This window comes from Copadichromis virginalis, linkage group LG18, assembly GCF_057382275.1.
Source record: "Copadichromis virginalis isolate Kocher_CV1m ecotype Utaka linkage group LG18, C_Virginalis_male_GT1.1, whole genome shotgun sequence".
NCBI lineage: Eukaryota > Metazoa > Chordata > Actinopteri > Cichliformes > Cichlidae > Copadichromis > Copadichromis virginalis.
Window position 1 is genome coordinate 21046463 of NC_140635.1, and position 26057 is coordinate 21072519.

At 38.7% G+C, this 26057-nt stretch overlaps 2 protein-coding genes across 4 annotated transcripts; one reads left to right on the plus strand and one right to left on the minus strand.

The window, feature by feature from the left end:
- The first annotated feature begins 228 nt into the window (after nt 1-228).
- On the plus strand, nt 229-18186 carry rc3h1b (ring finger and CCCH-type domains 1b). 3 transcript variants are annotated; one of them, XM_085439946.1, is made up of 20 exons: nt 229-423; nt 1677-2095; nt 3708-3828; nt 6023-6262; nt 6397-6572; nt 6760-6960; nt 7142-7274; nt 8416-8534; nt 8877-8989; nt 9274-9513; nt 9690-9883; nt 10011-10420; nt 10531-10689; nt 10865-11020; nt 11119-11341; nt 12988-13081; nt 13239-13335; nt 13680-13889; nt 14086-14189; nt 14300-18186. In XM_085439946.1, exons 2-20 carry the CDS (start codon nt 1865-1867, stop codon nt 14454-14456), a joined length of 3378 nt encoding a protein of 1125 aa, XP_085296072.1. In that variant the 5' UTR covers nt 229-423; nt 1677-1864; the 3' UTR covers nt 14457-18186. The 3 variants fall into 3 exon arrangements, with proteins under 3 accessions (XP_085296072.1, XP_085296075.1, XP_085296074.1); XM_085439949.1 differs by having other exon boundaries at nt 12991-13081; XM_085439948.1 differs by lacking the exon at nt 229-423 and adding an exon at nt 593-666.
- Nucleotides 18187-19376: 1190 nt separating this feature from the next.
- On the minus strand, nt 19377-25900 carry LOC146687763 (putative oxidoreductase ZK1290.5). The gene is made up of 9 exons (XM_085439957.1): nt 25826-25900; nt 25584-25684; nt 24787-25035; nt 24492-24593; nt 24121-24212; nt 23807-23989; nt 23647-23706; nt 20937-21047; nt 19377-20669 (listed from the first exon to the last, which is right to left on the minus strand). The coding sequence occupies exons 2-8, from the start codon at nt 25657-25659 to the stop codon at nt 20952-20954; spliced, it is 858 nt and encodes a 285-aa protein (XP_085296083.1). The 5' UTR covers nt 25660-25684; nt 25826-25900; the 3' UTR covers nt 19377-20669; nt 20937-20951.
- Nucleotides 25901-26057: the final 157 nt, after the last annotated feature.

Here is a 26057-nt window from a genome sequence, read left to right on the forward strand (position 1 = left end):
ACAGCTCCCTCCCTCCATCTTAATCTGTCCGAGCTCCCCCCTTCTCTTCGTTTGTCTAATACAGATACACAAAAATTTTAACATATATGCACCCGTGCAAACTGAACAGTTTAACTGTGAAAATGTTCCCAGATGTGATCTTCTCAGCACCTGCCCAGTTTTGGTATTTTGTGTGTGCGGCTCAATTTCAACAGAGGGCGCCATTTGCCCACAATCCAAACGCGCACACGCAAAAAAGAAAAAAAAACGCGCGTGCACGCACACATCTTTTCCAGCTAGCTGTAACCGGCTAGCCAGTCTGTTGTCGAGTTGACACCCTCTCCCTTACCTTGGCAGCAGTTAAGCTGCACAGTCGACATGGCAAGAAAATATCGCAGCAATTTCCTTAAAAAAGATGAAAAACTTCCAAGTCTTTTGGAATAAGTGAGTAGCATCGACAATAACAATTTATCTGCTCGGTGAAAAACCCAAAGTAGTAGTTGCATGTTTAGTTTTAGGCACATTAGTGACGCATAGAGATTGTTAGCGAGCTAGCTAAGGAGCTAAGCGCTAAGAGAGTGGAGAGAGTAACATTTGTTCATTAGCATGTTAGCCCTCTGTGCTCATTCCGACGACAAGAGCCGTTGAGTTATGTGCCCCTCAAAACAAGAGTAAAGCACAAACCTGGTCAGTTCTTAAGAACTTTATGGTATTGAGTTGTTGTCACTGTGTCTGGTGAATATAAAGACATTTTGGGACAGTTTTGTTGCTTTGAAGTTATGGGCGCTAGCGTTACATAATCTGACTTGTTGTCTCTTAGATCTCGTTTCCTTGAACAGCGCCTCCTCGAAGGATAATTAATATCATTAAAACTGTAACGTATGAACAACTGTGACTATATTCAGAGCAATAACTGTGTGACAGTCGGTTAGCGATAGGTTTCAGGTCGTTAAGTAACTGTTTGCTGATCAAACTACGTTTACCCATAGCTAAGCTAGGAAACTAGCCACCCATAGCTTCCGATGCTAAAACTAAGCTAACGTTACCTAGAGTTAGCTAGCTATAAAAGCGTCTCGTATCACTCGTAAGATTAGTGGGTGCATAACGAAACATCGAGATGGTCACAGCAAGGATAACAAACTGGGCAACAGCGCAATTGTTGGTACAATATTATCGAGCGCTATCCCCAGACTCTAGCTTTATATCAAGTTAGAGGGACTTGTGTGGTTAGCCTATCCTATACCCTTTGTCCATAGTCATAGCGATAACCAGCTCTTTTTTTTTTTTTTTTTTTTTTTTTTTTTTTTTAAACTAGGCCACGCCGCAGTTGTTTTGGTCCATCTCAACCATTTGTTTCATTCGGACTTTACAAATATGTGTTGTGTCACCTCTGATTTGCCGTTACATTGTTTTGTTGGGCTTGAACAACGTAATTGACAGGAAGAGGCATATTTTCAGTGCGGTTAGTTGTTCCACGGGAAACCTGCTTTATAACCACACTGCCTAGAATGCATTTCTCAGCTGCAAATGCACTCATGCACAGTGTAGCCATGTTTTATAGTGTACTTCTACAATGTTTTGATGAAAAACTAATAACATTATGACACGTTTTATAAAAAAAAAAAAAAAAAAAAACAACAACGAGAGTTTATGAATGCGGGAACAACTATAATTCCGTTTCTCTTTCTGCTTTACAGTATTCATCACGAGATGTGATCCACAATCCACAATGTGTGAGGACATTTAAGAACGATTGAGTTCGGAAGAAAAAAAAATTGATTCCAGTGGAATCTTTCATTATATATATATATAAAATTATTATATATTTTCCGCTGTGTTTAAGCTCACATACATTTATACACACCCATCCCATCAACATATAACCATGCCAGTGCAAGCACCACAATGGACAGAGTTCCTGCTGTGCCCGATCTGCACACAGACATTTGAGGAAACTGTTCGCAGGCCCATCAGCTTAGGCTGTGGACATACAGTCTGCAAGATGTGCCTGAACAAGTTGCACCGAAAGGCCTGTCCCTTTGACCAGACAGCCATCAGCACAGACATCGAGCAGTTACCTGTCAACACAGCTTTGTTGCAGCTGGTGGGAGGCCAGGTAAGAAGTTTGTTTTTGCGTGTTTGTCATAAATTGCTAAACAAATATACAGAGATCTGACTTTATACCGTCTGTGCTGAGATTTTGTTGACGCTATCTTGTGGTTAAGAATACTAGCTCATGGGTATGTTTTTGTTTTTTTTGTTTGTTTGTTTTTTCAGTAGTGAAACATTTTTAGACACCAATCCTGGTTTTAAAGGATGACGTTTTCTGTAATTACTTTGGATTGTATTCGTGTCACACATGGGTTACTACATGGTGTACATACTTTTGGGATTTCTTTCTGAGTCACCCTGCAGTCATTGAGCAATGACTTGAATTATGCTGCTTTACTGAGTGCTAGCGCATTCACTAAAGCCGTATTTCTCAGAGGGAGTGTTATACCAACAGGGTGAGGCACAGCTAATGGTGTCTGGCTTTGTTGGCCAGGTTTCTAAGTTAAGACTGCAATAATGGATAACGTCACTGCATCACTTGTAATGCTGAGATGTGTCTTCTCTAGTCATCATGACTGGTATAGCGTGTCCCTTAAACACATCTTGGTTGTATTGCACATTTGTGCCAATAGGTAGGGCTTCCTTAAACGTTCCCTATATATATATATATATATATATATATATATATATTTATATTATGTGTGTGTGTGTGTGTATATGTAATGTAAAATTTGCTTGGTGGAAAAATATAACTAACCCTACCACACGTGGTGTGCCACACACATGTATTTGGGCAGACTGAGTGATAATAATGGTGGCAGACATTATTAAGTAGCACTCAGCTTTGTTATGACCTTTCTCAGAATTGGCCTTAATGTGCTGACGTTAGCCTTTGTGAGCTTTGCTTGTGGAAGATTGCAGCAACAGATTTTGCTAACATTAACGAGAGCATCTCAGCATATTAATATTTCAATACATGCTGTTAGTATATAGTTAAGTGAAACTCTGTGGACAAATGAAAATGCCTGGTCTGGGGGTCTTTGACAATCTTCAGATGATTACTTAAACATTCTAATACCAGTGATTAGTGAGAATCCACATAATTTGAAATTAAATGTAATATATTTTAAGTAGGGATTATTTTAATTGTTGTACAAAATGAGTTGTAACGCGTTAAATTGGCCCTCAGTCCAAATTGTTTCTTACCGTAAGAATAACCATACACAAAAATGTTGCAAAAAATGACTACCGGTACTTAAGCCACCAACATACACATCAATTTTTTTAATTAATTAATTTTTTAAATATGCTTGACAGCTCACTGTCATTTATTTTTCCAAAGTTATGATTTGTTTCAGTAAGTAATGTTTGCTTTTGATACTTATTAGATGTTGGAAATTCAGGCTAGTTTAATGTATTTCATTATGCAACTTCACATTATCAGTAAGAATACATAGTTCACTTTGTCTTCCAATACACATAAAGAGGCATTTACAATTAATTTGTGCATTCAGCTTTGTTGAGCTTTTTAGCTGCTACATTACACAGTGAAATGAAAGTGATGGTGATGGCGGTTCCACTAACTCTGCTACAGCTTTGTTGGGACAAAATTGTACTGAAACCTATTCATCTGTTGCTACTGATTTTCTAAATTCCTCCCTTGCATTCTGCTTCAGGTTCCCAAGGCTCAGCCAGTTGCTTTGATAACAAGTCCAGAGGACTCACAACATTATGAGGAGGCCAGGCAGTGTGTGGAGGAGCTGGCCCTCTACCTTAAACCCCTCAGCAACACCCGAGGTACTGGACCTTGCTGGAACTATTTAGCTCTGTGGTTTGCTCTTTCTTTTGTTTAAGTGAACAGACCTGGGACCTTTCAAATATGGAGGTTGATTTTCGGTATGAAAGACCACTTAACAATTTTCTTGTTCTCAGAGGGTGGATAGATTGGGAGGTAACTGTTAATGGGTGTAGACTTCCCTTTCAAAAAATAGCATAAGAGTGTTTGCTTTCTTTGTGTTAATCTCATGCTGGATACCAAAAACTGTCTGGCAAACAAAAACTATATAGGCACTGACAGTTTGAACAGCACCAGCATATATCATAGCTCATGAAGCTGGAGGTGTCTTTGAGTGAGAATGCTCTTAATAAGACATAACTAGATTGTCGAAGTCACCCTATATATAAAAACAGCTAAATACAGTCCTACTGTGTATCATAACTGATTTAGTGCAAGTGTCATTTGTATACCTCTTGATTTTTCATTCAAAAGTGTAATACATTTTAATATTGTATAGTATTCTGTAGAGGTGGGAATCACCATACATCCCACGATACGATATTATCACAATACTTAACTCACGATACAATATTATTGCAATTTTTTAAAATATTTTGCGATATTCAGATTCTGTACATAAAGGTTAACTTTATCAATATTCATTTTATCTAATATCAAAGTCTCGCACTCAGTCTTTCTCTCATTTCAGTCAGTTTTATTGTTGACAAAGTGAACGGTTTGTATTACAGTCTAGTCCAACTTAACTGAATGCAACCATCTGGTACAATTATAGCTATTCTGAACTATGCAATTTATGAAAACTATGCAGCCCCTTCAGCAACTGAAGAATTTGAAAGTAAATTAAAACAAAATATAATTTTACATTAAATAAAAAAGTTTTAAACTTAATTAAAATAAAACATGTCTTAAATTAAAATAAGTAAACTGACATGTTTATTGCTGCCAAAAAAGGTTAAACACATTTGGACAGTGAAGTAATGTCAGGATTCTTGCTCAGAAAAAGGAGCTGATCAACATGCTCTGAAGTCAGGGCATGTTCCAGTCCACAAAAACATTTTTTGTAACAAAATATCGATTTCTGCTGTCCCTGTATCGATACATTATTAGCAAACAAAATATCACGATACTACACAGTATCGATTTTTCCCCCCACCCCTAGTATTCTGTATTTATATGTAATGCAATACATTGCAATTGTAAAGTCACAATGCCAAGAACGAGCAGACAGTATTACCTCAGGACCAAGATTACCTATACTAATGTTTTGTCCCTACTTTTGAAATGCCTTCAAAACCTTACCTGTCTTTTACGGCAGTAATTCTAGTTCTGTTAACATATTGCATTGAGGTTTGTTAACACTTTGGACAATAAGTGTTATCAAGTTTTATGCTTGATAAACAAAAGCAATAATCAAGCAACATTTCTGTACATGTATTTAGTAATGGTTGTATTACTGTAGTTTCTTGAGTACGATATTACTATACTAGATCACTATTTTTTTTAATATATATGTATATGGAAATATCTGAATTGCATTTAAGGTGCAAGGTTTAAGTAGCAAAACAGATTATAAGCTATTAAGTCTGAAAACAAATTACAGTATTTGCACTGCTTATTGAAATATTCAATATCAATATAATGAGTTGTATCTGCAAGTTGTTTCAGTGCAGAATATTGTGCATGATGCTGCCCTCAAGATTGTTGAGTCATAAATGTATTTAAGGAGCCTCAGTGCAACGGTAACAGATGGGACATCCTGATTTCTTGGGATGGAGCAGAAATGTTCATTTAGCGTCTTGTTTGGATGTACATTGGATCAAAATTCTTGAAAAAAGGAAGAAAAAAATTTCTTCATTCCCACTAACAGTATTTGACTTAAGTTGCATGTAAATGCATCCAGTTTGTCAATGTGTGTCACTCTGATCTTTGCTGCAGAGTGGTGCATGTTTGATGGATGAAACAAGAATGAACTAATTTCTGAGTTTTTAATGTAGTTTTTCTTTATAGTTACATTAATATACTTTGTCCAGACTGTTAGGATAGCCAAACCTTGTTTTCTGGTGACATCAAAGAGCATTGCCTTTTCAACAATGGCTGCTGGCGTCTGATAATTTAAACATTGATACTGGTACTGAACTAAAGTATCTTAGCAGTACATCTTTTATTGCATTCTTTTTTTCCTCTCCTTGCCAGGTGTAGGGCTGAGCAGCACCGCTCAGAGCATGCTGAGTCGACCCATGCAGAGGAAACTGGTTACTCTGGTCCACTGCCAGCTGGTGGAAGAAGAAGGCCGTGTTAGAGCCATGAGAGCGGCTCGCTCTCTGGGCGAGCGAACTGTCACTGAGCTCATCTTGCAGCACCAGAATCCACAGCAGCTCTCGTCCAACTTGTGGGCTGCTGTCCGTGCACGAGGATGCCAGTTTCTCGGCCCAGGTAGATAGTTTTTCTTTACCCACAAAGTGAAATTTCCCTGAAAACAGTCAATTTATTCTCAGTAAAGACTAATTTGGAATGTGATGACTACTGAGTGTTACTCATCGATTCTGTGTTTGTTTTTCCTTTCTCAGCCATGCAGGAAGAAGCCCTAAAGTTGGTCCTCCTTGCTCTTGAGGATGGCTCTGCTTTGTCAAGAAAGGTGCTGGTTCTATTTGTAGTCCAGAGGCTTGAGCCACGGTTCCCTCAGGCTTCCAAAACTAGCATAGGCCACGTTGTGCAGCTTCTCTACAGGGCCTCCTGTTTCAAGGTATTAATCTGGCTGAAAACCAGAAGAAATTTATTTTATTATTTTGATATTTTTTATAAATGTTATTTAATATTTGTTTTGCTAAATATAGGTGCAACCCTTTCTGTGCAGAATTTTCTGTTGTATGTATGTAAGAATTTCTTTCAGAAAATAAAGGTAACTAGCTCATTTTGTGGCTTTCTACTAGGTTACCAAACGTGATGAAGATTCATCCCTAATGCAGCTGAAAGAGGAGTTTCGTACTTACGAGGCTCTGCGACGGGAGCACGACTCTCAAATTGTTCAGATTGCTATGGAGGGTGGATTGCGGATTGCTCCTGACCAGTGGTCTTCTCTTTTGTATGGGGATCAGTCTCACAAGTCACACATGCAGTCTATTATAGATAAGGTGTGTACTGGAAGTAAATCTATTTCAGTTTGTCGTTTTCACATACTGTACACATTTCAAAGAATCATTAAAAAAAAAAAAAGTATTAGCTCTGTTGGTCATAACATGTTCTTACATATGAAAGCTGAAGTACCAAAGCATTAACTATTTATTTTTATTTATTTTTTTGTTATGTGTATAGCTGCAGACCCCAGCATCTTTTGCTCAGAGTGTCCAGGAGCTGACAATTGCGCTGCAAAGGACTGGAGACCCAGCCAACCTCAACAGGCTGCGGCCCCATCTGGAACTTTTGGCCAACATTGATCCCAGTCCTGGTGAGAAACACACCCGCTATTGCGAGGACAAGTTGGTACATGCAGTGTCAGATGCAAATCCAAACTATGGCTCTTGTGTTTTCCCAACCCTCTCTCAGAAATCTTTGTTATTGGCCAAGTTTTGTTTTTTTCAGGAATCAAGTTAAAGTTCGGGTTACTTGAGTGATTTATTTATTTATTTATTTATTTATTTATTACACATAAGTAGCTTAATTCTGGAGTCATAAGTCACCCATCCTCACATGCACACTCTCAACAGACAACAAATAAGCATAGTGCAAAATACTGAAAACATGCCACAGTGTGTCTTGGCTGATATGTTTCTACATGGATCAAAGTTATTTGCCCTTCCCTTTACTTATCCATATTTTTTTCTTCCCATAATTCTAGTAGAATTGATTTCATCATTCATGTCTGGGAATCTTGCCACTGAACTGTTCTGTCATTTCTTGAATGTCATTAATTCTTTGCATATTTAGGTAAAACCTGACAGTAAACTTTGACAGTGATATACCTCCTTTTATATTGAGAATGTGCTTTCTGCACCAAGAAGTCAATTGTATATTTTATTCCTTTTTGAACTACTTGGCTTTTGGTATCGCTGAGGTCACCATGCATTCCTTTTTTTGAAGCAAATAACACAATAGTAAAGTTTGTCACTGGTTATGTCTTTCTCATAGGTCTGTATTATCTATTCGGCCAGAAAGTTGCCTCTTTTTGTATATAATAAGACTTTATTCTATTGTGGAAAGCTCCACTGAACAGTTACCAAATGCATATTCAGCCCTTGGAATCAGCTACTGCAGGCTATCGCAAAGCTTGGTCATAAAGCTGGTTATTAAGCAATTGTCCAGTTACTGTTGAGCCTGTAAAAACGGAGCAACCCTGTTAAAAAAAAAATCAAATGTTGTAATAAATTGTCCTGAATTGACCTTGAATTCAAGCTGAAAGTCTACACCTCAGTAACCAAATTCCTAAAACTATGCTAACGACCAAATACTCCCATCAGTATGTTGGATTTGTCCTGTGTAGTGTGACTTCTACTATGTGGCTCAAAGCACACATCTGTCTCAGCTGATAGAGAACAGCCAATTTAAAATGTATTAATCCTTTTTTCCTGTATTATTTATTGTTTGTCTAGATGCTCCTCCTCCTACATGGGAGCAACTTGAGAAGGGGTTGGTAGCAGTGAAAACAGTGGTACATGGCCTGGTGGACTTTATCCAGAACCACAGCAAGAAAGGAGCCGATCCTCAACAGGTTAGTGTCTCTATTAAACTGCAAATAATGCTTGGAAAAAACAAAGCCAGGCTTTTAAACGGTCTAATAATGTTTCAAAGGCTTGTAGGAGATTTAGTCATGGTGGTCCAAGACATTGTTATGACACTTGATTTTTGAATTTTCCGTAATTTGTAGCAAACCCAAATTTTTCAGGATTGTAAATACAGATTTTTTTAATAAATAACTATATGAATAAATAAAAATGATTTTTGTAACGTTTCATCTTGTTGGATATAACATTTGTTTGCATCTGTTATTCGATGCAATTTTCTTAAATGGAGTTTTTACTTTTTGATCATATGCAAAAAAACTTTTTTTAAGCCTCCTCAGCACAGCAAATACAAGACTTACATGTGCCGTGACATGAAGCAGAAGGGAGGCTGTCCTCGTGGAGCCAGCTGCACCTTTGCACACTCTCAGGAAGAACTAGAGAAGTGAGTCTTAACAACAACTTGTCAACGTTGTGTGTGTGTGTGAGAGAGTGCGAGAGAGAGAGGGTTTTTTTTTTTTTGTGTGTGTGTGTGTGGGGGGGGGGTAAGCTAGTTTCTGTTCCTCAATTCAGTCACTATTACCACAGTGGTTTTTATACACTCTCAATTTTTCAGAAATATATGTGTATGTTGTTGTTTTTTTTAATATCTAAAAAGAATATGATATCATAATTTTTATTATATTTTATAATACCTACCTATTTACTTATTTATTTACCTATTTTAAGGTATCGTAAGATGAACAAGCGTCTGGCAGCTCGCCTCCCTGGCTCAGGAGGACTCTTGTCAGATGATCCTCTCGATGTAGCAGTGACCCGAAAGCCTTCACCCTTGGCCAATGGGACTGGTGGACCCTCTTTGCCCACGCTTATTGCTCGTGGCACCGACCCAGTCTCATATGAACTGCCGCGTAAATCTGTTAAGATGGACGGAGGGAGTCCCAGTGCCCCAGGATCACCTCCTGATGTGTGAGTATAGTATGCAGAAGCCAGAGAGTTAGCATCTTCATCAAAGCCACGGGTTTTCTTATCCCTAGGTCACAGAATGAGGTTATTCAGTGAAATTATTTGCTCTGTTAAACAGAACAACACAAGATACATCAGATGTTGGAAAAATATTTAACAATGTGGGTTTATTCTTGTAGCCTGGACACTGTGCCCAAACATGGCATGACTCTGCCACCTCATGCCCTAGCCCACCCCAGGATTTCAGCAGATAACCTGTCAGTGGTTCCCAGAGGATCACCAGTGTACCCCCAGCAACAGCTCGCTGAGATGTACGGTGACACTCGTCCACCACCTTCTGCCTCTCAGTATGAGCCCCAACCATATTCTGCAGGTAGGCATAATGTATGCGTATGACTGAAATTGTAGCATTATTTTTATTATTATTATTTTAATTTATACTTAGAAGTAAATTGGAAGATTTTTTTTTTTTTTAAATACTGTGACATTTTGTTTTCCAGGTTACCCCTACCAGCAGCCACCACAGTATGTTCCAAGAGATTACATCCGTAACCCTCCTCCGCATAGTGAGTCAGGACCCCCTTACCCGGATCCTTACCCTGGTTATGGCCCTCCAGAACGAACCTACCCGGCCCCTCACTCTGGTCAACAATTCTCCTACCCTCATCCTTCACACTATGACAGAGGTCGCCATATGTCCTACAGTGGTCCGCCACCTCCCCCTCAGCCTTACCCATCTCAAAGGGAAGGCTTGGTCAGAATGAGTCCAGCACCTCTAGATGTGCCCCCACCATCAACAGGGCATTCCAACTCTGTTTACCACCCAGAGCCCAGTAGCCGGGATAGATATGCAGCAGATGGCTACTATCCACCAGGTGCTCAACCTATGAATATGAGGACCTATGTGAGGGTGAGTATGTTTTTAGATATGCTTTGTGCTCATTTCTCTTGGTGTGGATATGGGGGGGAGAGAAAACTGTCAGCAGTTCAGCAGTCATTATTTGTGTGTGCATCTCATAGGGGCCATCATGTGGTGGTCCTCAAGCCAGCCTGGACTATCTGCATCGACGCCGGCAGGAGCTGTTATCCCAGCTGGAGGAAAGGAAGGTCATTTCGCCTCCACCTTTTGCTGCTTCACCCACTCTTACACATCCCTTCCCCAACGACTACCCTCCTGATGTTAGTACCCAGGAGATTTAATATACATCTGCTGTTTATGTCAGCCATTGTAATATTTAGCCTCTTATTTCAGGCTTAAAAGCCTAAAATAATCCTGAATGTAGTTGGTGAAGTAAAGCTTGAGTTAACTGTGAATATGGGTAAGTTTTAATAACTGCATGTGTTGTGTCTGCAGTATGACGAGGATAACTCCAAAGCAATTCCAAAATGCAGACTAGCCAACTATACGGGGCAATACTCTCCCTGGTCTTGTGAAACTATTGGCTCATACATTGGCACAAAAGATCCCAAACCCAAAGATGTTATGGTTCCTCCTCCTGTGGAGATGATGGTAAGCCTCAAGTGACAAACGAACTTTGTGCTGATTTCTTGGGTTTTTCATATAATAATAACCTTTCCTCTCTTTATCCTTTTCTCTCCTTTTATCAGAATGTGGATGCTAAAGGCCTGAGAGAACCGTCGTTGGAGGCCCCTCGGAAGGGCACAGAAGTAAAGGATGATGACCCCATTATTCCATTTGGTACCCTGCCCACTGTGTCGCGCTTTGGGGCCATCTCTCGCACCTCAAAGACAGGCTATCAGACCACTGGACCTGTACAGGCCATGGCCTCCACTCCCCAGAACCCAAATTCTAAACACATGGCCATGCCAGGTAAGAGCCCACATGGACCGCAGTCTTATTGCTTTACTGACACTGGTAATTAAATGCAGCATATTGTTTCTATTGCTTTGTCTAGAGCAATACACACACAAGAAGAAGAAAAAGAACTTAGCTCTTTAATTCAGTGACTCATTGAACCTCCTTGTGCAACAGCTTTTAGCAGCTACAGCATTTCCTGTAGGCCATTCCATAGCGCAAATTATCTTTGTTGAATTACTTGTGTGCTTTTGGTCACCAGGCGCTTAGACAGCAAAGAAACGCCAAACTATCAATACTCCTCCTAGAGCAGGGCGATTTGACTAAAAATATTTATCATGATATACATTTGAAAATTTGCGATAACGATATAACTGACGATATAATTGACACTAGACAAAATACTTTACAACTCTTCAAATTTATTAGTGCATTTCCAGTGGAAATTGGCTGACAAATCCTCAGCATAACCATGTATAATATCCACAAAACTTAAAAAGAGGTTATACACACACAATACCATATTATGTTGAAGCACCGTACATATCACTCGGCGAGGCTCCAGCCTACGGTAGCCGTAATGCTCCGACAATCCATCAAGCGGTGCGGCTTCGTAGCTTAGCAAAGTCGTACTGAAACATTTGACAGATTTTTGAGCGCTGTGTACCACATAAAATCGTTTCGCTGCCATGTCCGTATGTAAACAAAGGCACTGCGCATGCGCGTTTTACCCATATTCTATTGCGATATTTCATTTTCCTATCGTTGCCCAACATTACACCGGTATTACCATGAACGGTATGATATAGCCCAGCCCTACTCCCTCCACCATGCATCATATGGAAATACACTAATTTTCGAGGGTGGTGTAGCTTAGTATCTATTCGTAGAACGTTTTATCAGAAGTGGCACATCCTGTTTTTTGGTTTTTTTGCTTTTTTTAAGGCAGTAGGATCTTTCCATTTCTACATTTAATCACTTTTTTCTTTTCTTTTTTCTTTTTTCTTTTCTTTTTTTAAATCAAGTTCTAGATATTTCTGCAAGTCATTTTGCTGCATTTTGGGTACTTTTTCACTACTTTCAAGATTGCTCATTGTGCTCTTGGTGTGAGGTTTTTTTGTGTGTTTTTTTTGCAGGACACCCACTCATATGAAGAGTAGAAACAGTCCTGAATTCTTCTTCCGTTTGTAGAAAACATGCCTGTTGCAAACTGAACAGCATTTTATTTAGAAACACTTCTGTAGCCCTTCTGTAGTAATTCTTATAAAGTGCTTTGAAAGCTGTCATGCTCACGTCACAATGCACATCAAGCAATTGTTTTTAAGAAGAGCGGCCTTGTCAGATCAGCTCCGGCTATATTTATAGGAAGCATCACCTGTACAAGCATACTTCTAATCTGATTTTGTCAATTGTGATACACAAAGTAGTTTTTGAAGAAGGTTTATTCATTTATTTTTGTCCCCCCACACACAGGATTATAAGATAAGACAACTTTTATTAGTCCCAGAGATGGGAAATTCACATTGTTGGAGCTGCAAACAAGTGTAGTATTCAACACACGGGAATACTCAGAGCATAGTCATTTCACATAATTGTAGTGTTTCATAATTGCAATTGTTAAGAACATAGTTCTGTTATACAATTTACCATTTTCCCTTCAGCAGAATACACATATGGAAGCCATGGAGGATGGGGTGGAACTTCATACCCCACCCACCAGAATGCCTCCTCCTCTCAGGGACATTTTAGTGAGCGGTAAGTCCTATATTTGTTTAATCTGTTTGTTATTCTTGTGGTTGTCTTTTGTTTTTTTATATATAGTCAGTAGATCATCATGTGAATTGTGTATTTGCCAAATATCAGAAATGCCTTTGTTAAAGATTGTGAAGCAGTTATTTTTTTGCTGTTGTAGTCTACCCATGGCAGCCTCAGACAGAGAGCAGTTAAAGATTGAGCTACAGCAGGTGAACCAGCAGATCAGCCAACAGACACAGATGCACAGCATGGAGGTTTGTACAATCTGTTACTAAGGAGTATCTATAAATGTCTAGAAAGACCCATATCGTTTTGATCAATTTTTACACCACAAGAGGTGTGAGGTGCTCAATATTATTGATTTCTTGATTACCTGTTTATGGCTCGACTCTCCTTTTTAGATTAAAAATTGATGTGGCGAGAAATACAAACTGTTTACCTGGTGTCTAGTTACTATCAACATATATTCAACACTGAAATATGTGTAATGAATAAAATGAATGTCCCATTTTAAACCATTGTTTTCCTGACTATTGCTAAAGACTTCCAGATTGCACATTCACCCTCCTACTCCTTACTTCCTGTCTTTCTGCTACAGGCTGCCAGTAATTCTTTACTCCTGCAGAGGGAGGCCAGTGCATTGGCTACTCACCCTGGCCAGGGCCAGGCAGCAGTAGCCTCACAACAGCAACAACCCAAGTGGCCATCAGGGGGAGCAAGTGCAACAGCTGTCTCCAGTGAACAGCTTAGCCTGGAGCTTCACCAGGTTGAGAAAGAGATCGGCAAAAGGACCCGTGAGATGGCTATGGTAGGAGTGGTGGCGAGTTGTTGAACACTAACGAGGGATGTAACAGTTTAACCATGGATTTTGAGAGAATTTGGGATTAGTGTGGATGTGGTTAAAACGTCTTGATGGGTGGGTTTTTGGCAAATTGACATCTAGATCTTTATGAGCTGTGTGTGATGAAATATTTTATTGGGGGTTATATCCATTTCCAAACCAGGAAAACCAGGTGGTCCATGATGTTCAGCAGTACAAGATGAAACCTGCTGAGAATGGACAGCCAGAGCATAAGACTCCACTGGAAGAAATCTCCTTGGCGCTTGCGTGAGTATGAACATGCTTAAATATACTGCGTCCCCCTGAATATGAATATTTTATATTATTTCCATTCATGTCTTGTTCTGCTTTGTCTGTTTTCTCTTTTCTTCATACAGTGAGGTGTCAAATGGCTCCAGCGGTCTGCCGGAAAGTGCAGTGGGCGGGTCCATGCTGTCACTGACGAATAAAGCATCTGCATTGAGCTTATGTTCAGATCCAGGTGTCACTGGTTCAGAGATGCAGAAGAATGGTGTTGTCCATTCCTGCTCTTAGGAAGTACACATTTACACACATTCAAAAGCATGCACAGGCACACATACACCCATTCTATTTAGAAGATGAGCAGTATCTGCCGTGATGAATTTTCTTTCTTTTTGTTCTGTGAATGAGCTTTTTTTTTTTTATGACTTTCCTTGCCTGGAAACCAGGGCATATGATAACATTTCTTGTGTGTGTTGTTTTTTTTTTGTTTGTTTGTTTTTTTGTACTGGGTTTAGATTAACAAGGCTCACAGTAGATTCAGGAAGAGAAAATGGTGGTGACGTTGACAGTGTCATTACAACTTTATTTAAAAAGTATATGCATATTCAACCTCAACGGTAAAATTATAGCAGAGTATTTGATCCTCCTGAAGAAAGAATGTTGGGTTAGTTGAACGGTTAGGTAAATAGGAGCACCTTGTAACATCGCATACACTCTGAATAAATTCTGTACGATCTGGTTTATGATTGACGATGGCAGAAATGTCACTCTTGGTACTCACCCCCCAAAATCGTAAGAAAAAAACAAAAAAAAGAGGTTGCCCAGATCTGGATGTCTGAGAAGGGAAAAGCACTTCAATATTCCACCTGGATTCAGCTAAAATGGGCATGCAGGGTGTTTTTAAAAATGCAGTGTTACACCACATGCACTTCCGCACCTGCCATGAGAAGTATGACTTTTATTTTTGCATTTTATGAACACGTGTCTGTTTCATATTTGAAAGCAGTTTATAATATATTTAATTGGAGCATTCTGTTTTAAAGATTGCATTAAGTCTTTGATAATGAGCTTTCCGTGTTTTCTATAAGGGAACCTACTAAGTGCTTCTCTTGATTAATTTTTATTTTTTGTTTTTTATGTGACCCTGATGTGATTTGGTTGCCTTTCACCAATGCTCCTGACTGTCTGCTGCATTCAGTTCAGTCAAAATTGTTGTGAGCTTGTGCATGCAGGTTACCAGACGGAGATGGTGCACTTTTTTGTATCAGGAGTCACTTGAATGACTGTGAAGTTGACCTTAAAACATCAAGGCAAATAAGGGATTTCCCTCCTCAGAGATTCTCATCTGGCCACACAAAAGGCCTCCCCATTGGGATATCTTGTCATTTGTTCTCCTAACTTCTATGAAGTTGCCTTCCCTTGTGTATGTTTTGTTAAAATTTGTCTTACTTTTTTCTTGCTTTACATTGTTACGATTTTGGGCGATGATGCTTACCCTGTGAAGGTTTTATCCAGCTTAGTTGAAGACACACTCTCCTCTCCGTCATGAAATGGCTATAATTGGCAGTGAGTCCAGAAAGGTTGCTGTTGTAGCGTTCTTGGCTGCATTAGTACATTTGAAATCATGTTTACAGCTGAAGAAAGCAGTGTTATTTACTGAGGAGTGGCTGGAAACCTTCAGGAACAGCTGTGCTTCGATCAGATTAATAAATTCATTCACCTCGCATTGAGTGTATTTGAGTGTCTTTGCTGACTGGTGCAATATACAGCTCACTTCGTCACATTTATTTTTTTTTTGTTCACAACCTGCTGTCATCATCACCATCATTAGAACCATTATTGCTCTTTCTCCATCATATAAATTGTTTACTGCTGATGCTCAATAGAGAGCTCGTTGCCTTTTTGTAAACAGTTAGCATGATTGGCAAAAGTTTTACTGCTCTGCTGACAACGGGTGAGTTCTTGTTCTTGAACGGTTAAAGCATGGAGGAGACTCTGTGGGTCGAGTTGTTTTAGTTTAACATAAAACCTTTTCTTTCACATGAGGAATGCTGAGAAACTGGCACATTGTTGACACCGGATGAGTCAACTATTTTAAGGCACAAATGTTTTTGTGCTGTGCAACATCCTCATCTTGGCTGTTCAATGGGTATCTTTTCCAGTTTGTCAGCACCACGACAGCAAAAGTTGTGGATTTTCTTTCTTCCTTTTTTTTTTTTTTAAAGTTTTCCAACCACACTTAAAGCCTCTGGCTGCTCCTTGCTACATTTATTGTTTAGGTACACAGCTCACTTATACATATGAGTATGTATCCATACATTAATATACTAAAGCACTATTAACGTGCCACCTCTTATCCTACTCGCTCAGCATTTATATTAAATGATCTCTACTTAGAATCAGCAAAATGTTTTTGTTTTTTGTTTTTTTAAAATTTGTTTTCGGTCCACTGGTTGCCAACACAGACTTTATCCTTTCCCAGACGAAGGACTTCTGTGTGAATTGATGTGTGTTCACTTAAATCTTTTGTGTTCAAACAAAGATTAGACTATGCTTCCGAAGAAGACAAAATTCATAACTTTTGGAAAATTTATGGAAATGTTTTGTGTGTGTGCTAGATTGTATTGTAGATGTATCCTGGATAAGTTGTTTATTGTTGTTCTCCCCCTTCATTGTGCTGTACCGAGTGATAGAGTTGAGGTGTTAGGAAAGTTTTGGGGTTTAGCCCACCATTGCCCCCAAGAGAATTAGCAAGAAGTCTTTGATGAAAGGTTAGCCTCAAGTCTTCATCTAGCGCGCTCTTTTTTTCTTTTTCTTTTTTTTAGGAGTTAATTAACACTGAATTGGCATGATGGACTCAGACCTTGGTCCCACCACCCAAAAAATGCAATGATACAATAATCTAAATCTGTCAAGATTTGATTAGCTTTTTTGTTTGTTTGTTTTTAAAGAATGTTGACTTGGCTTTTTGTAGATTTTCTTTTTTTTCTTGGCATTAGTTGAGTGAATTTATTGACATGCAAGTCTTAGTCAACATCTGACCTGATGTGTGCAGCTTTATGAGCACTTGGTGACATTCACATTTTGTTTTTGTGTCTGTCTGTGTGTGTGTGTGTGTGTGTGTGTGTGTGTGTTTTCTAATTTTTATTTGGGGGTTTTTTGGCGGGGGGGGGGAGTTTTTTGTTTTTGTTTGTTTGTTTGTTTTTTACAACTATTCGCAAGAAATAGGGCCATCAGCTTAATTTAAAAAAAAAAACAACAACAGGGAACTGAGTTAATCGGTAATTGGCTAAAGATTTAATGGTGTTAATTCAGTATTTTGTTTCTAACAGAAGTTGATGAAATTTCCCACAGTGCTGATCCTGCCAAACGGGTCACTGCAGGTCTGAATGAGCCGAAATGACTTTAGCTTTGCAAAAACTGGCATACCGTGATATATGGGGTGTTTTATACAGCGAATAGCAAAGACGTTAATTTCAATATTCGGTGTGTTTTTTGTTTCTGAGTGGAACCGCTGCCTATACCCCATATTTGCATAACCAGTTAAACCCCTCCTCTACCACCCTTGACCACTGAACTCTGTTACTGCTGTTTGAGGCTCACATTTTATTCCCGGACTTTCTGGGGAAATTCGCAAATGGCTTTTTTATATAATTACTCCCGTGTAAAATATCTCTTAAATTAAGGTACAGGTTTGATTTCAGCAAGAAAAATTTTTTTTATATGTATATTATACTCCATTAAGGAATGTCTAGAATTATCTTCCTCCAATGTGGATGTAGCCATTATTACGCCATTTTATGACTTTGTAAGAGAATTCACTGTGTGAAAATTGGTTTGCATTTTTGTATAATACAATCTGCTTTTTTTTTTCTTTTCTTTTTTTGATATGAGAGGGAGGTCAAACTGGAAGTTTGAAGAGGAAAACAAGAACCTGTGAAATTGAGAAAACAAAATGTAACTTATGTACAACAGTGATTCTAAGCTGAGGGAGAAAGAATAAATGATATTGCTAACTCAATGATTTTGTCATTGTTTTATTTTGTGAAATGGTTCAGTATTTTTCAAGATGTGAATGCTGGGAGTGGACTCATAGGTGTGGTCTTCAGCACAGATTCCTCGTGGTAGCCATGTCTGTTCAACCTGTATACTGTGGTCTTGAGCAGTGTTTTCTGAAGATCTTTGAGATTTGTTCTTTGGAAGTTGTCTGCTTCTTTTTTCCCCATATCATTTTCAGTCCAGTCCTTGTATGTGATCTTTGTACCTGAAAGGAATTGTTTTGTGTTTGGGGGGGGTTGAGCCACACTGAGGCCACATCATCATTCAAGCATTGAAAACGTGCCTGCTTCAAGAGATGAAACTGTGTTGTGACTACATGTAAGCCAACCTGGCAGAGAACCAATTTTAAACATTTAGGCTCTTTGTTGCCAGCCGCCTGGTAGAAAAACACATTTTGTTTTCTTTCCTTTGGCATTTTTTTGTAGATTAAACTAAAGGTAACAGTATGACAAACATAAAATAGTATTTTTGGATTAGCAACATGACTCCCAAAGAACTGTTAGTTGAAAGCTTGGGTTCTTTTTGCATGGTGTGCAGTGTCCTTAAGAAATTTGAGGATACTGGACATGTGAAGCACAAAAGAAGATCATTAACATCATGTCTTTTAAAAAGACAGACCTGAGAGATATCTGGCCTTAATGTTAATTAAAGCTTCATCAAAAATGGTCTCAGTAGGAAGGGACACGGGGAGAAAAGACTGAGGTATGCCAAATTACACAAGAACTAGACTGAAAATCAGTGGTGACAGGTCTTGAGTCATTAATCCAAATTTGAAATATTTGGTTTAAATACTCATGTACAGATGATGTCAGAAGAGAGGTGCAACACTGTATGTGTATACCCATCTGTAAAACACAGTGGAGGCTCTGTGATGCCTGGGTCTTCATTTCAGCCATGTCAAAATTGATGGAATTATGAGTACAGATAAATGCTGTCAGATTTTGATCCACAGTGCAACACCATTTGGAAAGCATCTGATTGGCAGCAGCTTTGGTTTTTTTTTTTTTTTTTAAATATCACAGTGATACCAAACACACTTATCAATCATGGGTTGGACTGAACTTCAACATTAGTGATGTAGTGTGAGATCACTTTGACAGAAAATGGACAAAAAGTAGCCAACATCCAAAGAAGAGCTTTGAATGTCCTGAATTTAATTTAATTCTGTTCAGTTTATTTATATAGCACCAACAGACTGGGATAGCTCAGTGGGTAGAGTGGTCGGGGGTTCAAATTCACTGAACGACAACCCTGAGGTACCCCTGAGCAAGGTACCGTCCCTATATCCTTCCTGGGCGCTAGATTGGTGGCTGCCCACTGCTTCACTGAGTAAATGGGTTAAATGTAGAGAGGAATTTCCCCACAGAAATCAATAAAGCATACATTATTATTATTATAAACACACAGCAACAGTTGCTTCATTGTGTTTTGTATGGTATATAAGACTACACAGAAAACAGGAGAACAAAAAAAAACAAAAAACAGATGACCTATGAGCAGGGACCTTGGTGACAGTGGGATGGAAAAACTCCATTTTAACAGGAAGAAACCTCTTGCCGAACCAAGCTCAGGGGGAACAGCGACTAGTTTGGGATGAGGTGATGAAGATAGGACAAAAATGCGCTGTGAAAGATCCACAGATTAACAATAATAAAGAGAGTGTTCAGGCTGTGCTGAGGAATAAAGGTGGACATGAGAATCCACCTCATACTAAATTATGTAAAATATCAAAATTGAATTTAACGTGATAACATGATAAGGTTTAGTGAAGTTGAACGTTACCAGAGCCAGTGTAGCCAGCAAATTATTTGCTAAACCCTGATAGCTTGTGTTATATAAAGTTACAGTTACAGCTGACTTTCATGCCTCCCAAACCTGGTTAAGCTTTGGGGCCGTTTTGTTTTTCTTTTGTCTCATGACTTACTTGTAAATGATACATGTTGCTTAAGGTATTTTGATAATCACATACAGATTTTACAGGTGAAGTAAACTAAAGATTTCATTTGCGGAATAAGAGAAGAGGACTAATAAAAGGTCACAGCCTTGAGTTTACATAGTTGTTTTATATACTGCAACCATGGATACGATACCAAGGTCCTCTCGTCTTAGAAACCACTTGATCCCTCCCCTTAATTTGAATGTGAAAAAAAAAAATATAAAACACCCAGCACGCCCCTGCGGGCGGTTTATCCTTCAAGCTCGGGTCCTCTACCAGAGGCCTGGGAGCTTGAGGGTCCTGCGCAGTATCTTAGCTGTTCCCAGGACTGCGCTCTTCTGGACAGAGATCTCCGATGTTATTCCCGGGATCTGCTGGAGCCACTCGCCTAGCTTGGGAGTCACCGCACCTAGTGCTCCGATTACCACGGGGACCACCGTTACCTTCACCCTCCACATCCTCTCGAGCTCTTCTCTGAGTCCTTGGTATTTCTCCAGCTTCTCGTGTTCCTTTATGTGTATATATATATATATATATATATATATATATACATATACCACAAAAAAAAATCAACATTTCTATAAAGTAAGGCACTTGGAATGGTTTTGTCCTTCGTGTGTGTTTGTCTACACATTATCTGAAGATGTAGCTCAATAAACTTTGACATTACAGTCAAGTCTATTTCCAGGAAAACTGCCAGAAAGAAAAATAATTAACCAAGAACATATTCAAATCAATTCCTCACTCAGCCATCACCAGTTCATGGACAAACATACCCTCCATCTTCCCACTTATTCCACATTTGTTGGATCCCAAGTAACATGTCTTCCATCATGCAAGCTTCCTAAAGCAGCCATGTCCTCGTCCTCCAGCTGGAATCCAAACACCTGTTTGTGTGTGTGAGAGAGAGGACGATAAGATACGGTGGCCCCTAGAGACAAAGCATGTACAAACTCCAAAACACGTACAAATTCCAAATAGCACGCACAAACTGCAAAACACGTACAAAATCCAAAACACATGCAAACTCCTAAACACGTACAAACTGCAAAACATGTACAAAATCCAAAACGCGTACAAACTCCAAAACACTTAGGAAACACGTGCAAACTCCAAAACACGTACAAAATCCAAAACACACGCAAACTCCAAAACACAACGGAAGTGCTCCAGGACGCTAGGGGCAGTGTTGAGCTCGATTTGCAAAATAAACGGCAAGTTTGTTGCAAACACATGGGCTGTATGGGACGGTCTAGTCTCGGTCGTGCTTCCCAGGTTGCCTAGCAACCATGATACTAACCGCTGGAAACGTGTCATACAACTTTGTTTGACAGAAATGAGGGAGAACATATTTTGTTCATTTGTTTGTTTGTTTGTTTCTACAAGAGCTTTGTGTGATTTGATAAGTATCTGAGGCTGAGACCACAGGACTGTAAAACATGATTTTTGGGCTTCATTTCTGTACTGAACAGTCATTTAAGATTCGTTAGTAAATAACAATTAGCTAATGTTGTTCATGAGACTAAAGTCATATCACTTTAGTAGTGTAAATATAATATGGCCAATATTATAGTTATTATATTAATCATTATTAGCTATTACAGCAGTGAACACGAACTCTGTGTCAAATACTGAGCTTCAGTACAGTTTCAAGTTGCAGTTATTTATATGTCTTATCACCTTAAATCTTCACTCAAGACAAGTATCTTTGACAGTGCACATATAGGTGTATCATATATAAGAGACAAATGTTGTTCCTTCCCAGTCCCAGTGCACTTGTTAGCATGTTTTTGTTCGTGCAACTGGTCCGTTGGGTTATTGTCTCCCCAGAAACATTTCTGTTGTGTCTTGTGTGCTTTTGCAGCGTTTTTCTTTTTGCAGCGTTTTTCTTTTTGCAGCATTTTTCTTTTTGCAAGTGTTTTTCTTTTTGCAAGTGGTTTTCTTTTTGCAAGTGTTTTTCTTTTTGCAGGTGTTTTTCTTTTTGCAGCATTTTTCTTTTTGCAGCGTTTTTCTTTTTGCAGGTGTTTTTCTTTTTGCAGCATTTTTCTTTTTGCAAGTGTTTTCTGAAGTTGCAGTCCGTTTGGCCTCTCAGGGCCACCGTAATAAGAAGAGGAAAAGGATCATATGAAAAACGAAAATGCCTGTGGCATTAAAAGTGAGATTGGCTTCTCTCAGTTGTGATGATAAACTGCAGAAGTTATCTGTCTTCTGACTGGAAAGATGGACACATTATGCCATTATTTAAACTATTTAACTTGTCAAGATCTCTTTACATTTACTAAACCTCAGTTAAGCCAGATGCATAAGTTTATTATGATGACCTCTAGTGGAAGCTACCAAACAAGGCACATCATTGTGTAGAAGTCTTGAGCCACCTCCTTTTTAAAAAAATCTGTATATTTTCTTAGAAAAATGTTAATAATTCCATACATTTTCAATTTGTAATTCATCACTAAATCCATCAGTTTTAACAAGATGAAGAAGAAGAACACAACTGACTGAAATGCAGGTGCAAACAATGACAGAGCCTCCACCGTGTTTTTAAGATGGCTGTACACAATCAGTGTCATACCTCTCTCCTGACCTTTGCATAAACTGACAATTATTTGAACCAAAACTTTCAGATTTGGATTCATCACTCCATTCATTGCTACTGATTTTAAGTCCAGTTCTTGTGTAATGTGGCATACCACTTGTTTTCCTCCCTTAAGAATGACTTCTTAACAGCCAGCCTTCCACTGAGACCATTTCTGACGAAGCTTTAGTGAACAGTAGATGAACCAGATGCATCTCTCAGGTTCTGTCAGGTCTTTGCTTTTTTCCTGTTTCTTAAGATACTTTTCTTCTGCTGCAGAAGAACTTCTTTTGTCCTCCATTTGTCGTGTTTCCTTAAAATTTTTAGGACACAGTGCGGCAAGTTTTCCACTAATAGCTCTTTCTGAATCACCCTGTTGTAGTACAATTTTTACATCTGTCAACTGTGTTTGGTGTTTTCCATAGATTAGACTAAAGAAATTGGAACAGACAGGCTGCTAGTAACAAAGTGTGTAAAGATATAATTTAAAATTGGTTCTTCACCAAGTTTTCTCTGTATTTCAATGTGTAGAGACAGCACTGATTCACCCCTCGAGTTTGCTGCCTTTTTTGTGCTTGAATGATTTATTCCTCTGAAAATGGTCAGGTACAAGGACTGGACTAAAAATGGGTGTAAAAAGAGCCAGTGCCCAAAAGAAAACTCTGATACCAACTTTAGAAAGCTGGCTCCTTAAAGGCAAAATATAAAGAAATTAAGGGTGGTTCAAGACCTTTGCACGGTGTAACTGGGTTTAGATGAAGACATGATTTTGACTGTCTTGTCAAACTTAGGCTACAGCTAAGCTTTATTTGAAAAAATGTTCGATCACAACATGAACTTTTATTTTGGTTTTTCATTTTGTAGACTTTTTTAAAGGGTTCAAGAAAGTATGGAATGATCTTTAAACTCACTTCACAGTTTTCTTGTATCCTCTTCTTTTTGGTCGATTTTGGTATTGTCACAACTCCGTTCTTAGAAACACAAAATTGAAAATATTCAAGAATATTTAGAATTTCAGTAGACACAATATTTTCACACCAGGGATGGAAATCATGTGATGAGCGTGACAACCTGAATACTCCAGCGGATGCAGATCTGAGCTGGCGTGCGTCTGTGCTTTTCCGCTATCTGGAGAACAGTGGGATTGTTGAAGACTTGACCCTTGGCCAGAGGACTATACCCTTCAAACACAATTCCCTCCTGACGACAGTACTGAATCAGGTGATTTGGCTGCTGGAAAGGATGGTACTCAACCTGATCAGTTAAAACAGCATATAAAACAATAAAGTCAATGAGCTGAAGGAAGTTTTATGGCATAAAGAAAGTCAACCTGAGTATCTTTGCACAGATTCTAGCTTAAATAAATGCTAAATGGATAAAACTACCTGGTTAACATGTGGTATCACAGTACAGTCTTCTTTCAGCTGTTCCAGGTGGTGGACCAGAAAATTGCTGACCCCAATAGCACGGCACACACCTATATTAGCAAACAGAGATATGTATGCTTTGTGAAATAAACTCTTTTACTACTATTAAGTGATATGTATTATCATCACTACTTCAGTGATTATCCAGCTGTAAAACTGAAGCTAGTCTTTTAATTAAATTATGAATATAATTCCCAAGGATAAAATTAATATAGTATAAATAAATAATTGCATTGTATGGTAATTCTGATAATCTCTCTAAGTTAATACCATGCATTTAGCATTTATAAATATAAATATAAATGCAAATATAAATACAGGCCATTTACCTTCCTTATAAAGTTCTTCCAAAGCTCTCCAGGTCTCAGCTCTCATCTCCCTGTTGGAACCACCAGGTGTCTTTGACTCTGGCCAGTGCATCAGGTACAGATCTTTAAAAACAACAGGGGTTAGAGGTCATGATGTAACAAAAGACAGCAAACTGCATTCGGTGTGGTGAACATGGATTAATTCAACTACATCACGAGCCATCACAGGTTTATTCAAGACGTTTGTCCTGCAGTGACATCCCAGAAAACTGTTTAGCTGTTAACTGTTTTTAACTTTATCAATCAGACGGCATACCAAAATACTCGACCCCCATTTCCAAGCAGGAGTCCAGACAGGCCTTTTTTGCAGCTGTATATCCGTAGTCGCCGGGCCACAGTTTATTCGTGAGCCACAGATCACTTCGTGGAAGTCCACTTTCTCTGACAGCTTTGCCCAATTCGGCCTCGCAGCCATAACGCTTTGCTGTGTCAATGTGGCAGATGCCACATTCAGTGAGGGCATACATAACTGCATCGTGGGAGTAACCACCATTATGTGATGTGCCTGGCAAAGAGAAAAACACACAACATTTATACATTAAAAAAAAACCCAATGGTAATTATTATAATATAGACTTTATATTTCCCACAGTGGGGAAATTCACGTGTTACAGCAGCACTAGAAGACATTTTAATGATAGTGTTATGTAGTTTAATTCAAACTTGACGGCGTATTAGCGCTGACATAAATATACAGTGTATTCATAAAAGGTATAAATACATACAAAATATTCACATATCCTGGATTAAAGGATACTGAAAAACCCGTTTGTGTACGCAACTATTTATTAGTAGTATCAACTGTATTGGAGGAATTAGACCAAACGTTTGCCTGTGGATAAACTGACGAACAGTAACACTACATATTTCTTTCTTGAATTAAAACTTGATAGGTGTCAGTTTTACTTGTGGATTTACTTCCCTATTGCATTACTTAAAAGTTTTTAAGCCAACCGATTCAGTTAACAATCACTGTGTCCTAGGATTGCATAATGCTTCATTCAGGTTTGTGCTAGCTGATTTAAAAACAGTGACTGCCAGAGTAAAACACACCCAAACCAAGCACGGGGATCTGCAGACCATTGGAAAGTGGTACTGTAGGACAGTTCAGGACCGACGCCAACGGCATGTTCACTTCACCAGAGCTGAGCAATCTGGAAAAACGTTTTTGTTTTGTTGTTAACTTTTCTTGCTTTAACGAGGAAAGTCATTCCTCGTTAACATATGTTATTCTCCAAAAAAGAATATTATTAATACACTCTTTTTTTCATTAACAGTGCATTAGATTAACTTACCTTTGTTGTAACCACTAGGTAGACTGGTTTTGAAAATTTTTCATTTAGTTGATTCTCCCTTTCTCTCTCGACCAACTATTATTAACATATTTGTAGAGGCGAAGATATGCCCCTGAATTAAAAATCAAGCCGCTGAACAAACATGGCGACAGTTCATTAGAAAGTCGGAATACGCGAGTGAAAATATATTTACGAGGTTGTAACGTAGAAAATGTATTTATAATGAGTAAGA

Excerpts from the sequence above, each read along its gene's own strand:
- rc3h1b (XM_085439946.1), top strand. The coding sequence starts at position 1,865 with ATGCCAGTGCAAGCACCACAATGGACAGAGTTCCTGCTGTGCCCGATC. Across the intron at positions 10,421-10,530 it reads ATATGAGGACCTATGTGAGG|GGGCCATCATGTGGTGGTCC; the intron begins GTGAGTATGTTT and ends TGCATCTCATAG. Across the intron at positions 11,021-11,118 it reads CTCCTCCTGTGGAGATGATG|AATGTGGATGCTAAAGGCCT; the intron begins GTAAGCCTCAAG and ends TCCTTTTATCAG.
- LOC146687763 (XM_085439957.1), bottom strand. The coding sequence starts at position 25,659 with ATGCCGTTGGCGTCGGTCCTGAACTGTCCTACAGTACCACTTTCCAAT. Across the intron at positions 24,213-24,491 it reads GGAAGAACTTTATAAGGAAG|GTGTGTGCCGTGCTATTGGG; the intron begins GTAAATGGCCTG and ends TTGCTAATATAG. Across the intron at positions 23,990-24,120 it reads TGATACCACATGTTAACCAG|GTTGAGTACCATCCTTTCCA; the intron begins GTAGTTTTATCC and ends TTAACTGATCAG.